We start from the raw sequence: 15462 nt of genomic DNA on the forward strand, positions 1-15462 counted from the left end.
ACCCTTTTCAAGTTATAATAAAAACAGAGATCAGTTGTCATGACTCTCTTGATATTTAATAAGGAAGTATTATTTTTGTTTTGTTTTGCACATTTGTGAGCAGTTACATAATAAGGAATAGGGAAGGTCAGGTGTCATTGAAATAAACAGAAATTTAGTGTGATGATTTTATTGCACTTTCTATCTCAAATTGGGTGATGGAAGGTGCTTATTTTGTTATGTTTAAAAATAAATGCTTCATTGTTAAATATTTAATGATACTATTTTATTTAATTTTATTGTTGGTCCTTGGGTTTGAACTTGGGGCCTGAGCACTGTTCTGGAGCTTTTTTGTTCAAGGGTAGCTCTCTACCACTTGAGCCACAGCTCCTTTTTGGTAGGGTTTTTTGTTTTTGTTTTTGTTTGTTTGTTCGTTCATTTTGGAGATAAGAGTCTCATGGCCTTTCCTGCCCAAACTGGCTTTGCATTGCAATCCTTCCATCTCAGCCTCCAGTGTAACATGGATTACAGGAGTGAGCCACCAGTGCCTGGTTTAGTTATACTTTTTAAAAAGAACAATGGCAGTAAGGTCATATCTCACGCTCAACAAGAGTTCAGTTCTGTGCCCATGATTTTATCTGTAGCCAAATTTGCATTTTCTTCTTCATGTGTTAACTTGAAATTTTCCAGGCCTCATATATACGGATTAAAGAAAAGGTATCATACAGCCTGGGTTTCTGCCACATACAATTTATTTGCATATCATAAATGGGTTAGAACATCACACACCAATTGCTTATATGCTGCACACTTTCCTGCTCAAGCCTAGCCTTATGTGTGACATGTATATTCTATTACATGCCCAACTTAATGATTTTGTAGGTCAAACCACTCATTTTAGTACATGGAGTTCAGTTTGTTACATTGTGAACTAGGTTGGCTTCCGGTTTGTTCAACTGTGGATAGCAAGTAGAAACTCCTTTCCAAGTAGAGAGTGATTATCAGCATAAGCTGTCATTCTCAGATGAGACCTGCACTTTGAATTCTGCATTTAGGTTTTTTATGGGTTGCCAGTATCAGGTGTGGTATTATGTTCTGATGCTTGTCAGCTGTATCCACATTGAAGGATACCTGCCTATGTCACACTCAGATATATAACCAAAGCAACAAACATCTGCTATTCGGTGGGGTTTTTCCAAAGCTATAGCATGTCATAAGTTATGTGCATTAAATGCATTTTGAGTTATGATATTTTCACCTTTTATGTTTTATCAGAATGTCTCACATCATATATTGTGGCGGATCTGTATATTACAGAGAACTTATTCCTCTGATGAGAGTACAAATCAACTATCTGCTACTATATCAGTTGCTATTACCTTGGTGTTTAATTCTTACACCTAAAGGAGAAATTATTACACAATTAGCATGTATCCCATTCAAATATGTGTGGTAGGCAGATGATCATGGCCTGAAATTATCTCTGCTTCTTGACACATACATATAGGTACAATCCTCTCATTTAAAACAAATTATTTTTATTGTAAAATGTTGTACAGAGGGGTTACAGTTACATGAGTAAGGTAATGAGTGCATTTCTTGTCGAGCATTGCTACCCTCTCCTTTGTTTTTCTCCTACTATCCCTTCCCTCAATCCTCTCATTTTGGGTGTGTATAAAACCTGTGACTAGCTTTTAACTAATAGTATATTCAAAACGTGAATGGACTTACATTATTATGTGATGTTAGATTGTCTTTTTCTGGCTTTGATGAAATAAAGAAGTACGTTGGAAGAACCCATGTGGCAAAAAAAAAAAAAATTGAGAACAATCTCCCCTACACACACAAAATGCTAAAAACTAAAGACTTCTAACTAGTAACTTTAATTAAGGGTAAGGTCTTCCTACTAATAAGGTATAAAAAACTGAGTTTGTAATGAGCCTTAAAGAGCTCTTTCCTCAGTTTGCAGCCTTTGTCAACACTTGACAATCGTTTACAGATGAGACCCTGAAGCAAAGGCTGACAGTTGGTCTACAGTTACTATAACCTAATAATCACTTGTTGTTTTGAGAAGAGAAAATGGCAAAAGAGGGGCGAGGGGAGGGAGAGGAGACAAGAAAAGAGACAGAGGAGAGACAAGGAGAAGAGAGGAGAGGAAGAGTAGAAAGGATGAAAAGGATGTATACATACAAATATCCATGGAACTGATATGAAGCAGACACATAGACCAATACAACAAAATAGAGTAAAATTGAATCATTGTCTCACACTGTATACAAAAATTAACTCAAAACAGATTAACATTTGGAAATGAAACAGCAAATAAAAGAGAGATAAAACCGGCATGTCATTAGCCTCCACAATCACATTTAGATAAAATCCCAAAGGAGCACCTAATAAAAGCACAGATTATACAATAGGATTACAATCAGCCAAAAATGTTCTTGATATCCAAATAAAGAATTAACAAAGTGAGGGCAGCCTACACAATGAGACGAAATATTTGTAGAATATACATCTAATATACATCTATATAATATATAGGGAAATGCAAATCTCAATAGCAAAAAAGAAAGAAAAAGAAAAACATTTTAAAGTGAGTAATAAATCTACATGCAAGCCATACAAATGGCCAACAGGCACCAAAAAAAATGCTCAACATCACCAACCATCAGGAAAATCAAAACAACATTGACATCTCCTGATCCAGTAAGTATGGATTTAGGGAAAGTACTCCAAACTAACCCTCCTTTCACTCTGTAGTCCCTAGAAGGTGACTTCCAGTCTCTTGACCTCAACCAAAAGCCAGATATCAAGAAGTCCTCTTGTTACATCCTTGAAGGGGACAATGCAAAATTAAATGACATTATACAGCTGTTTAGAACTGAGTTCTGAAACTGTATTCCAACTGACTAGACCAAGGCATAATATAATCACTCATCAAATGTCACATAATCAAGCATAACTTTAAAGAAATAGGTAAGATCCTGTCAAAAAAAAGGTGTATTACCCCAAAATCAGGAGGTCCCATTCTATATAAGTGAGTATCATTAGGAAATCTCCCCTGTTCCAACACTCTATAAATAGAAGAGGGAGAGAGAGAAAGAAAGAGAGAGAGAGAGAGAGACCTAATATCAACCAGTCCTCTTTTCCTAGCATTTTATTTCCTTGTCCTCAGCTTACAAAGTCCACTATTACTGCCCTTAGATGGTGATGTCATTCTATTCTAGAGAATGGAAGTTTCTCAGGTTCACTAATCACGACTGTTGATAATAAAAGGTGTACAATGAGACAGAGAATAAATCTGTGGAAGAGGAAAGGAGTAAAAGAAAAAATATGTGCCTATGAAATGAAAAAGAATATGCATTCATAGGGTTTTATTATACAAAGGAGTATAAATTATATATCATAGAGGAGGTTATGAGTAGAAGGCACTGTTATTTCTTCTTTTCTATAAATTATTAAATAGTGTAAAGTGTTTCTTTTAATTTTAAGTATCCCTTGACTGTTTCATACTGAAAGATCTCTTTTATTTTCTTCTCTTTTAGGCTGAGTTTATGCCTTCCATTGTCATAACTAGGAATAATAAAGTCTATGGTGAGCTAGTCTAAAGAATTGATGAAATAAGATATTTAAGAAACTTTGATATCAATTCTCCATAATCAATTCTGCAAGCATACTATTTATTTATTGTTCAGTTGTCTTGATTATTTTTAATTGCATCCCATTTGAAGCTAGTATAAACTATGCTGGAAATTTGAATGAGTTTATTTTAGAATACACAACAACAGAGGAGACTTCCACTCAAAATCTATTCAGTGTGTAACTAATTGTACATAAGAAGTAGGATATCCATGGAGAGCTCAGCCCCAAGGAAATTTCTCTACTAACACACCTGGGAGAAGGATAAATGAATGGCCTGTAGGAAAACAATGTCTGAGAGGTGTCAGGAAAAATCTACAAATAGAATACTCACAGGGCACATTCACTGTTTTCTCCCATTGTCTTCCTAACCTGGATGTTTTTGTCCTTTGGCATGTGTGTCAAATGAGAAGATAACATTTGTGAAACTAATCTTAACGATGTCTTTGGACAACAACTTTTCTTTTCTTTTTGAAAGCTAGAAATTGAAAGTATATCCTTTCACAGTTGCTTGTGTGTGAAGAATTTTTTTAATAAGGTAAGAATAAGTGAATGTGTAAGATCATAGAGTGCCTATCTATGTATGTAAGAGGGCAGGCTTTTATTACAAATAAAAATCAATTCATTTCTTCAATCACTACAATGCTAAATGTGCTAGAAACATAAATTGAATACATTGTGTGATGAAAATGAAGTATGACTAAGATACACTAGAATAAACTTGTGAGTGGAGATTCAAAGATGTCAGAAGGAATTGGCTCAGTAGGAATTTATTGAAATGGCTTTAGACATTTGTGTATAAATATAGTCTTGAAGAAATTAGAATGGAAAAATGCATAGAAGATACAAATGTAATGGAATTCAATGGCTGAAAGTATGAAAGATGAGAATATTATGGAAGCAATGAAAGAGATAATGGTATAATTAATACAATTAGTGAGATTAAATGTAAATCTTAATGCATCTCACTGAGAGGCACAAATGCTGTGTCTGCAGGGAAATAAGAGAGGGGAAGGGCTGAGTACCACTCACAGACAAGACTTCACTGAATAAAGCAAATGATAAATAAATAGAATATTTCATCTGCACTAGAGAGATCATTGTCATTGCAATGCAGTTGAGAACATAGATCATGGAATAATTATTTCCTGAAGGATCAAACCCAGAATTGCTCTTTAAAAATATGAAGAATGGCCAGTTATAAAAAGAAAACAATGTAAATACAGCAGAATTAAGTGAACAGATACTTTATAAGGTAGGTAGATTGCAATGTTTAGCAAATTTAAGAATCTAATTTATCCCATCCTTAATACAGAATTTTTCTCCTCACCAAGAACATCAGTTAAAATACTCTTAAAAACTCAACTTGTAGGGAGGGAAGGGAGAGAGGGAGAACAACAAAGGAGGGAATAATAATGCTTAATAGGAAATGTACTCTGTACCTTACTCATGTAACTGTAACCCCTCTGTATAAAATCTTTATAATAAAATAAAATTTAAAAAGAAAAAGTTGTGCTGAAAAATTGAATAATGCCTGCTAAGTGCGTGACTGGAACCAAGCTCTTTCGGGGAACATCCTCACAGTACATATACTTTGGAATCTTGAAACTCTAATCCCATAGGTAGTCTCGGTATCTCACTATTACCTTTAAGGTATTGAATGATTTTTTATATAGAGAGCTCACTAATTTTAGCAAACTATAGGAATTCATAATCGTAAATATTCTAGAGTATGAATGCTAAAATGTTATGTATCCTATGACTTGGGGATGCTTTTGTAGGTGTAAAAAAGCTTCTTGAGTTGCTTGGCCCACAGAATCATTCAGGACTGATTGAAATAATTGTTGCTGTTGCACTATTGACTAGGACAATGCCTAATTTTAGCTGTTGGTGGCTTTGAGGATTTGATGACCTAAAAACAGTGAAACCTCTGCTTTCCTTCCTCAAGAATATAATTTGGTACCATAAAACTACTAATTACTAACATACCTCAAATTTTGGCACATTATGCCATATTAACTTCCCATGTGACTATCCCCAATCATAACAGAAGATAGTGAATATCATGAAAATGCACTTCACCACTGAAAGATAGAACAACATCAAAAAAAAACTGATTACTTCATCTTTCTTTCCTCTATTTACTGCTATAAGTCAGCTACTTGAATTTGTCACTTCAAATGTACTTTCTAAATGAAAACAAGACAAGATGACCTGAAAGTATTGAATTACTTTGATTCAATTTGATCCCAATAATCCTCTGAGGCTGAACTCAGGTACCAATAGTCAGGATCCTGAGACCTAAGATAAAAATGTATTCACGGTTATCACTGACAACGGTTCTAACTCTTCTATTAAAATAAGACTATTAAGACTCTTGATAAATGAAAATTCTTTACATATGGATAAATTAATTCACACGTGACATGAAGAGCAAATGCTCTTTTAAGTAAGTAGTTATGGAAGAAAAAAAGGAAACAAAAACACATTCTTGGTGAAGAAAAATCCTTTTTCTTTGCAGTAACATGTAGCACTTCAATTTCCATGTGAGGAGACAAATGTTAAAATTGTGTGGATTTCTTGCATAATCAAATAATGCTAGAACAGATTTGTTAATCCAAAGTGTACTTATTCCCTATTGAGGTCAAAAGTCTATTCAAGAACATAAATGTAAATAGGATTCTCTTAATTCTCCCAGCTCCAGGTCATCTTTTCCTTGTCTTCCTATTTCTAATCTTGACGCTTCTTCCGTTTTTACTGTTCCTGTAATGTCTTGTAGCCGTTTCCTGAATAGAAACCATCAGGTTCCAAGATTCCATGTTATATCTACTCTTACAAAACACCTAGAGAGAGAATTCGCAATTTTCATTTTAACAAGTTGAATTTTAGGCCAACGAAAATTGGCAGGCCTCTCTTTTTAAGTTTCTCTGTCACAACCACTCGACTTTTCATTGAATCTCTCTCAATTCAAGGAGATAATTATGGCCAAGTTCATTATACAGTTCAGGAAAATCTGTACTTGTTAGCATAAGTATTTTGTATATGCCAGTACTGGGTCTTGATCTCAGAACCATGGCATTGTCCATGGGATTTTTGTTCTTTCTCAAGGCTATCCTTCTACCATTTGAGCATTGTAGCTCTACTTTTGGCTTTTTAGTAATTAATTGGAGATAAGAATCCCATAAGCTTTCCTACCTAGGCTGGCTCTAAACCATGATCCTCACATTTCAGTAGCTAGGGTTACAGGCATGAACCACCAGTGCTAGCAACATAAGTTTGTTTGTGTGTGTGTTTGCTTTTTGTTGACCATGGCCTTTGAACTCAGGGCCTGGGTGCTGTTCCTGAGCTTGCTTGCTTGCTTTTTTTGCTCAAGGCTAGTACTTTGAGCCATAGCTCCACTTCTAGTTTTTCCAGAGGATAATTGGAGTTTCACAGACTTTTCTATGTCTGGCTTCAAATCACAATCCTCATATCTTAGCCCCCTGAGCAGCAAGGATTACAAATGTAAGCCACAGGTGCCAGACAAGAATTTTTCATTTTAATGTTATGAATGGGAATTTGATCTCTGGTGCTAGATTTTTGGATTCTTTTCCCAAGAGTTCATGCAAAATGTATTCTAGATTGACACTCAATGTATCATATGGTTTCTCATTCCTCCCTTGTCTTTCTTAGGTAAAAGAAATTAAAAGAATGTCACTAAGTAATGAAAGCCACCCTGAGGAGTTCATTCTACTTGGCTTTGCTAACCATCCTTGGCTGGAGCTTCCTCTATTTGTTATTCTTCTGATCATATACCCCATGGCCATGATGGGAAACATCGCCATTATAGTGGTATCCAAGGTAGATCCCAGACTCCACAGCCCCATGTATTTCTTTCTCACCAACCTCTCCTTTTTGGACATGTGCTACACCACCAGCATCGTCCCTCAGATGCTCTTTAACCTGGGAACTACTAAGAAGACCATCAGCTACACTGGGTGCATCATTCAGCTGTATGTCTTTCATATAATGGGGGGCACAGAATGTTTGCTCTTGGCTATTATGTCCTTTGACCGCTATGTGGCCATTTGCAGACCTCTACACTACTCCCTCATCATGAACCAGCGCCTCTGCATCCTATTAGTGTCCATTATGTGGCTGACAGGAGTGATCTTTGCTTTCTCAGAAGCCACTCTTACATTGCAGTTGCCCCTGTGTGGTATTAACACGTTGGATCACTTGTTGTGTGAGATTCCAGTTCTGATCAAGACTGCCTGTGGTGAAAAGGAGGTCAATGAGCTCGCACTGTCTGTTGTATGTATTTTTATATTAGCTGTTCCTTTATGCTTGATTCTGGCTTCTTACGCTAGTATTGGACGTGCTGTAGTGAAGATGAAATCTTCTGAAGGAAGGAAAAAGGCTTTTGGGACATGTTCCTCTCATCTCATTGTAGTTTCTTTATTTTATGGCCCAGCCATTAGCATGTACATTCAGCCCCCCTCCTCCATCACAAGGGACCAGCCTAAGTTCATGGCTCTCTTCTATGCAGTGATGACTCCTACCCTCAACCCCTTCATCTACACTCTGAGGAATAAGGATGTGAAGGGAGCATTAGGCAAGCTATTGAAGAGTGTGTTCAAGTTCAAGTGAATATTTATTTATATCAAATTAAGTTATTACACAATTATAGCAAGTTTATATGATAACTCATTCTTGTTTCATAATCTAATCCAATGTTACATATTTTCCCTTGCCAAATTGTCTTATTTCTGATATTTTTATAATCTGATTGAGTATGGATGAGATTCAACTAATTAGCACCAATTTACAAACTACATTGGTGAAAATACAAAAACAAATGACTGCCCTGGTTGATATATATAAATTGAACTAGTAACTGTGTTACATAATAGAAGAAAATAGTAAATATGAATTTGTTAGCTGAAGGTAGTCATCAAAAAACTGTACCACATAAAACAGAACAAATGGATTTCCTATCAGTGTTGTCTTAGAAATATTGCAGCGTCCTTTGGTATTTGGCCAATGTGTGGACAAGATGCCTTTATTTTTTGTTCAGTGTGAAATGTTCTATGTTCATAGTGCTGTTATGAGCTGATCAATCTCAGCTATTCAGGTAGATGCTGTTCTTTTCATTGATGAAAGTGGTGACATTGTATCGTATTCATAAACTTTTTGTTCACTGAGAACATGTTTGTACAACTACTTAATGCTAATTAAAATATACTTTAGAAAAGAATCTGAACTCAGAAAAAATCATTGTTATTATTAGTTGGTTGGTGTCAAATATGTTGTATGCTTAACTAAAGAACATTTTAAATATTCAAGTGAATGGAATGAGAAGTAGGGATGTAGGTCAGTGATGGATTGATCACCTTCCTGAACACTCACAGTGATCCAGATTCAATCCTCATACAACAAAACAAAATGAAAAATAAATACAATGATTAGACTATGGATACAACAACTAAGATTAAATTTTAAGTTTCTTTTAACATCACAAACTTGATTCTTGCAAAGGAATGAGAAAGCAATGAAATGGTACTAATAGTGCATAACTTGGAAAATTTCTCTATGAAAATTGGAACAGCCACAGATTTCTCTTGAAACTGGGAAAGAATCAATATAAGAAAGTAAAACATTGATGTTGTGGAATAGAAGTGACCAAGTTACAGCCATAAGAAATATAGGCACCTTATATGAACACAGGTTTTATCATAACAAATAAGTTATGAAAATTCACTGCAGAATTACACCTAAAACTTTAAAGTTTGCATTGAACTCAGTTCTTTTTTATGAAACCAAAGCCACAAATGTATGTATGATCATGAATGCACATCGTGAAAACATAGACCTTTATTTTTAAAAGTAAAATATTTGTTTTCTAAATGCCTATGGTATGATCATTATTTGAACCAAAGTTGAAAGAAAAATCCTATAACCAAGGACAGAAAAACAGATATATTCTTTGAAAACTACTGTATCAACCCACTTGAGTGTTATGAAAATATGGTTTCTGAAGAGATTTTAATGATATAATGACATTAAAATGGATCAGGAAAATATGGTATATATATATATTCAATGGAGTTCTACTCTTCCATCAAAAAAAGTGATATTGTACCATTCCTAAGGAAATGGAAAAACTTGGAAAAGATTGTATTAAGCAAAGTAAGTCAGACCCAAAGAAACATAGACTGCATGGTCTCCCTCATTTAAGGCAACCAGAATTTGCACATAAATTTAAAGTAAGTACACTGGATAGTAAAAGACAAAAAATTATACTTGGACATGATAAATTATACAGGTCTCTAGACATTCACATAATGACACCAAAGGAGGGCATTCTTAGGAGAGGATCACAAAGGCTCAATAACTATGTGCATTTGATCATACAAAATCATATAAAATGATGTCTATCAAAATGAATTCCAGAAAGATGCTGAGGAAGAGATACTTGGCACTATTACAGGGAAACAAAATATACAACAAAGAACCTAGAAAGTAACAGATGAACTGAATGCACTTTGCATTATGAGTGTGATCCTTTTGGAAACCATGAGCAAAATGTTATGACTTAAGGAGATGTGATTTGGCGTCAAGTTCACAAAAGATAGATTCATGATGATTAACCTTGATTGTCAATTTGATTAGATTGAGAAGTACCTCGATTAGTAAAACAGGTGTTTCGGTATGTCTGTGAGGGTGTTTCCAGAAAGGTTTAAGTAATGGACCCTCTCTGCATGTGGATGTCACAACTGTATAAATTGGAGGCCCAATGTAATAATGGAGGTAAAAGGATAATATTTCTTCGTTCTCCTCCAAGACTTCCATGATGTGGTATGCTCAGCTGTATCCCATACTTTCTACCTTGGTAGCCTGAAACCACCAGGCAAAATAAATCTTTCTTGTTTTTAAAGTTTTCATACCAAGTAATTTGTCATAATGACAAAATAAACCCAACATAGTACTCACTTGATAATCCATTAATATAGAAAATACATAAACGATAAAACCAACTCAATAACAATTGTTAAAATATAATTAAAAGCTGGCAAGGGCCCAGAGTACACTTTCTAAAATATTGACATATAGTCAAAAAATACTTAGAAAAGAAATTCTCCACAGAATAAAACGTTTGATAAACAAGCAGGCATCACACATAGGTCAGAATGACTACAATTCCCCATGTATACCAAGTGAAAATGTTGCGCTGTTTAAATTAGTATCCAGAGGTTGAGAAACTGAAAACATTTAATGAGAGACTTGCTTTCGTCTCAATTCAATTAGGTAAAAACTTGTAGACAAGAAGTATTTCCACAATGAATTATGTCCCAAAGAACTGTCTTTGCCAAATCATTTGGGAGGAGGATAAATGAGTGGTCTGTGTGAAAACAAAACCCAGGAGTTCTCAGCAAGAGTGTACAAATAGCATGGCCACAAAGCAGTGTGTCATTTTCTAGTAATCTTCCTAGTTCATGCTTTTTCCTCTTTGGTACCCTGCATCAACTGGAAAACTAGGAGTTCTGCAGGTTGCTGTTAAATATGCACCTGTAAAGAAAAAGTCTTTTTCTGTAAGTAATTCCTTTTTACTATATAATATTTACAAAAATAGGAAAACTAAAAATACACTTATGGTTAAAGGCTATGCATTCTCAGGAAGGGCAGGGATGGGTAAAGATCATTGTATATGATACATATACAAGAGATGCTAAGCATTGTACTTCACATAGCTTCTGCTAAACTGTGGTAATTCTTCAGTGGCTTTAGAAACAACTAGTCTTATCTTTGTGATTAATCTCTTACCAAGCCTCTTACTTAAATCAACTTTAAAGGTATTTACAATTAACACTACATATCAAAGAGTTTAATTTGGCTAAAATGAAACATGAGCTTTAAATATAACAAAAACAGAGTCACCAGGTGACTGACGATAACAAAAACAGAGTCACCAGATCACTGACCATTTATATCATATCTCTTACCACACCTAATAGTTTATATCTGCTAGTCAAGGTGCAATTGCACTTTAGCATTCTCCAAAATCATCTACTTTTTCTGATCCCACCATACTGTTTGTGAAATAAACTAAAGGCAATGACACTCATGAATGAAAGCCATCCTGAAGAGTTCATTCTACTAGGATTTGCTGACAGACCTTGGCTGGAGCTTCCTCTCTTTGTTATTCTTCTGATAACATACCCCATAGCTATGCTGGGAAACATCATCATCATCCTGGTGTCCAGGTTAGATCCCCGGCTCCACAGCCCCATGTATTTCTTCCTCACCAACCTCTCCTTTCTGGACATGTGTTACACCACCAGCATTGTCCCTCAGATGCTGGTTAACCTGAGAAGTTCTACAAAGACAATAAGCTATACTCGGTGTGTGGTTCAGCTTTATTTCTACAGCATAATGGGAGGCACTGAGTGTCTGCTTTTGGCCATTATGTCTATTGACCGCTACGTGGCCATCTGCAAACCTCTGCGCTACACCCTCATCATGAACCAGCGCCTCTGCATCCTGTTGATGTCCATTGTGTGGCTGACTGGAATTATCTACGCAATTTCTGAAGCTTCCATTACACTCCAGTTGCCAATGTGTGGCACCAATAAACTGGACCACTTGGTGTGTGAGATTCCAGTTCTGATCAAGATTGCCTGCGGCGAAAAGGAGGCGAATGAGCTCGCACTCTCTGTGGCGTGCATTTTTGTATTAGCTGTTCCTCTGTGTTTGGTTCTTTCTTCCTATGCTAGTATTGGACATGCTATACTGAAGATTAATTCTTCTAAAGGAAGGAAAAAGGCCTTTGGGACATGCTCCTCTCATCTCATTGTTGTTTTGTTATTTTATGGCCCAGCCATTAGCATGTACCTTCAACCCCCATCGTCCATCACAAGGGACCAGCCTAAGTTCATGGCTCTCTTCTATGGAGTGGTGACTCCTACCCTCAACCCCTTCATCTACACCCTGAGGAATAAAGATGTCAAGATGGCATTAGGAAAGTTAGTGAGAATAATTTTCCGTTCTAAGTGATATTTGTAGACATCAGATGATACAATTTAAGAATTATAGCAGGCTTATATGTAGGATTCTCCATTAACTCATTCTTGTCTCATAGATCTCATGTGGGTTGTTGTTTCAGAATATTTCATATTTCATCCTCAGTATGATGTTTGGAAAGGACTAGCTAAAATGGATTAGGGTGAGTATTGTCTTGTGAAAATATATTCATTTGTCCATTCTGGTTCTTACCCAGTGAAATTGTAGCTGTTAAGTAATTAAAACTTTGTAATATGAATTATAATGCAAATGAATTACTTCCAGCTAACCATTGTAAAAATAGCATGGCATATGGTCATCATTATAAGATCCTGTCAGATTTGCCAGAGGAACATTCTGTGTCTCTGCAAGTTTAGCCCAAGTCAATAAATGTATCATAGCTACAAACTGGCATTCTGTATGAAGTACTCTAATCTTGCAAATAATTTTGAGTCTTATATGTTTATTGACCTCAGCTATTAATACACATAGCAGATACCATTATATATATACCATTGCTTCTTTAAAAATGTGTTGTATTGGTTCTCATGAGACACTGTTAAAAATGAACCATGCAATCACCTTGACAATAAAAGAAAGATAAATAAGTAAATAAATAAGAAATATACTTGTTACCTGACTTATGCAACTGTAACCCCTCTGTACATTACTTTTATAATAACAATAAAAATTAAATACATTGTAATTAATTACCAAACATTATGTGCTATTTCTGTATTTTTATTTTAACTTTACATCATTAAATATTAATAATAGAAGATACCCTGTGCACATAAGTTTCTTAACATTCTTTCATATACCATAAGCATAAGTCTTTGAATCAATGAGAACATACAGAAACGTTAAAATGATTTGAATCCTGGCACCATTTCCTTGCACAAATTGGAAGAAATTTGATGTGCTTTTTAAATACATGAAATAGTTAATGTATAAAGAAGCTATATTTCTAGAATGAAAAGCAACTTGATTACTTCAGGAAGTTGAGTGCGTTTTAAAAAAATTTGTTTGGATACAAATAATACTCAAAAATGTGTTAATAATGCTATTATATTCATTAGGTAAAATGCTAAGACTTATTTCTAGCTCTGACACTCTGCTTTTTTAATGTATCTCTTCCAAAATATGTGAATTATAGAGAAACCTTTAAGAGGCAATAAAGTCATTGTAGCAACTCTTACTTGGGCTCTCTGAATGCAGGCTGTGAGTCATGAATTGATATTGTGTATACATTACCCACTATTCAGTATTTTGTTATATAGAAGAATACATGGATAAAGACATACTCAGATTTTGTATATCATCACAAATCTTTATATAATTTTTAATATCTTTAAGTAGTTGTACAAAAAATGTTTCCATTCAACATCAGTTTGTGAGTGCAATCCTTGGAATTATCTCACACCACTAAGAATGGCCATCATCAAGAATACAAACAACAATCAATGCTGGCAGGGTGTGAGGGGAAAGAAACCTTAATGTAATGTTGGTGGAAATGTAAACTGGTGCAATTACTTTGGAAAACCATTTGGGCATTCCTCAGAAAACCTTTAGATCTGCCCTATAATTCAATGATACCATTTTGGGGCATATGTTCGAAAGATCACAAGTAAGGATAAAGACATTTGCACACCCATGTTCATTGCTGCATTTTCATTATGGAAACATCCCAGATGATCTTCAGTGATATTATTTCATTTGCAAGGAAATGTATAGACCTGAACAAAATTATGCTAAAAGTAGGTCATCACAAAATGTGTACATAGTTATGAGACCAACTTAGGAACTTCACAATTAATTCAAATTGAAGTTGAATATATATATTAAGATTTCAACATGATGTTGGACAGTGAGAGAAATCAATTCCAAAATAAAAGCAGATTAGTTGGACTTATCTGACATGACTCTTCTTATGATCAAGCTGTAATCAAACCATTGGAAGAAAAGTTCTACGTTATCATGAACTGCAAACCAGATCTTCTCTCTAAAAACTGCTTGTCCTATTGTCAAGAATGTTGGGTTATAATTGTATGGTTAGTTGGGAAAAGACTCTAAAAAACCTTGAATCTAACTGGTTTCTGGATGATATGTGGCTAATTATTAGAAAACATTTTTAAATTGTGGATACAACAAATGTATATGAAATAGAATTTTTGAGATGTTAAATGATGTGATGTATTATTTTCATTAGTTAATGTATCTTTTGTCTACATTAGTCTTTCAAGGTGAAAAGCGAAGTATTTTTAGTCTGCAAGGCAAAATGCACAAGATATGTACTAAAAGTAAGGCCATGCAGACTGGTTACAGTTTTTCTGTCTGCATTCTTAACTGATCCTGTATCCTGAGCTCCTTGGGGAGTATGTTCCTTTCTAGCCTTATAAAATTTACTCATCTTACAGATGTGAGAAAAACCCAGGCCCTATGAAAAATAACTTTAAAAGAATATATAGAAAAATCTCAGTGCAACACACATTGACATCAGAGGTAGTAAACACCTGCTACTAAAATGTCTTATTTTTACTAAACCATCTTCCGTTTCCAGAGTCTGTAAGGTCAGTGTATTCTACCATGAAACTTACTATAGTTCGCTTTTAAGAAGCTCTATGAAGGAAAGGCACATAGGTAGCTGAAAGTGACAGTGTGCTTTACTTTGAAATAAAGCATGGTAGTCCTGGCTCTGCCTTTTCCAAGGAGGTGGTTTACAGCTTTTCTCCTTTTCCCAAGCAAGTATTTCCTAAAGAGCAAATTGGAAACAGTAAAGCATATTTAGCAATTAAAAAATAG

At 35.0% G+C, this 15462-nt stretch overlaps 2 protein-coding genes across 2 annotated transcripts; both read left to right on the forward strand.

Moving 5' to 3' along the window:
- The first annotated feature begins 7311 nt into the window (after positions 1-7311).
- Positions 7312-8250, forward strand: LOC122111448 (olfactory receptor 2B11-like). The gene has a single exon (XM_042684286.1). The coding sequence runs from the start codon at positions 7312-7314 to the stop codon at positions 8248-8250; it is 939 nt and encodes a 312-aa protein (XP_042540220.1).
- Positions 8251-11715: 3465 nt separating this feature from the next.
- Positions 11716-12654, forward strand: LOC122111463 (olfactory receptor 2B11-like). Its single transcript, XM_042684306.1, has one exon. The coding sequence runs from the start codon at positions 11716-11718 to the stop codon at positions 12652-12654; it is 939 nt and encodes a 312-aa protein (XP_042540240.1).
- Positions 12655-15462: the final 2808 nt, after the last annotated feature.

The sequence above is a fragment of the Dipodomys spectabilis genome, unplaced genomic scaffold (genome assembly GCF_019054845.1).
Source record: "Dipodomys spectabilis isolate Male_0828 unplaced genomic scaffold, ASM1905484v1 ptg000085l, whole genome shotgun sequence".
Taxonomy (NCBI): domain Eukaryota; kingdom Metazoa; phylum Chordata; class Mammalia; order Rodentia; family Heteromyidae; genus Dipodomys; species Dipodomys spectabilis.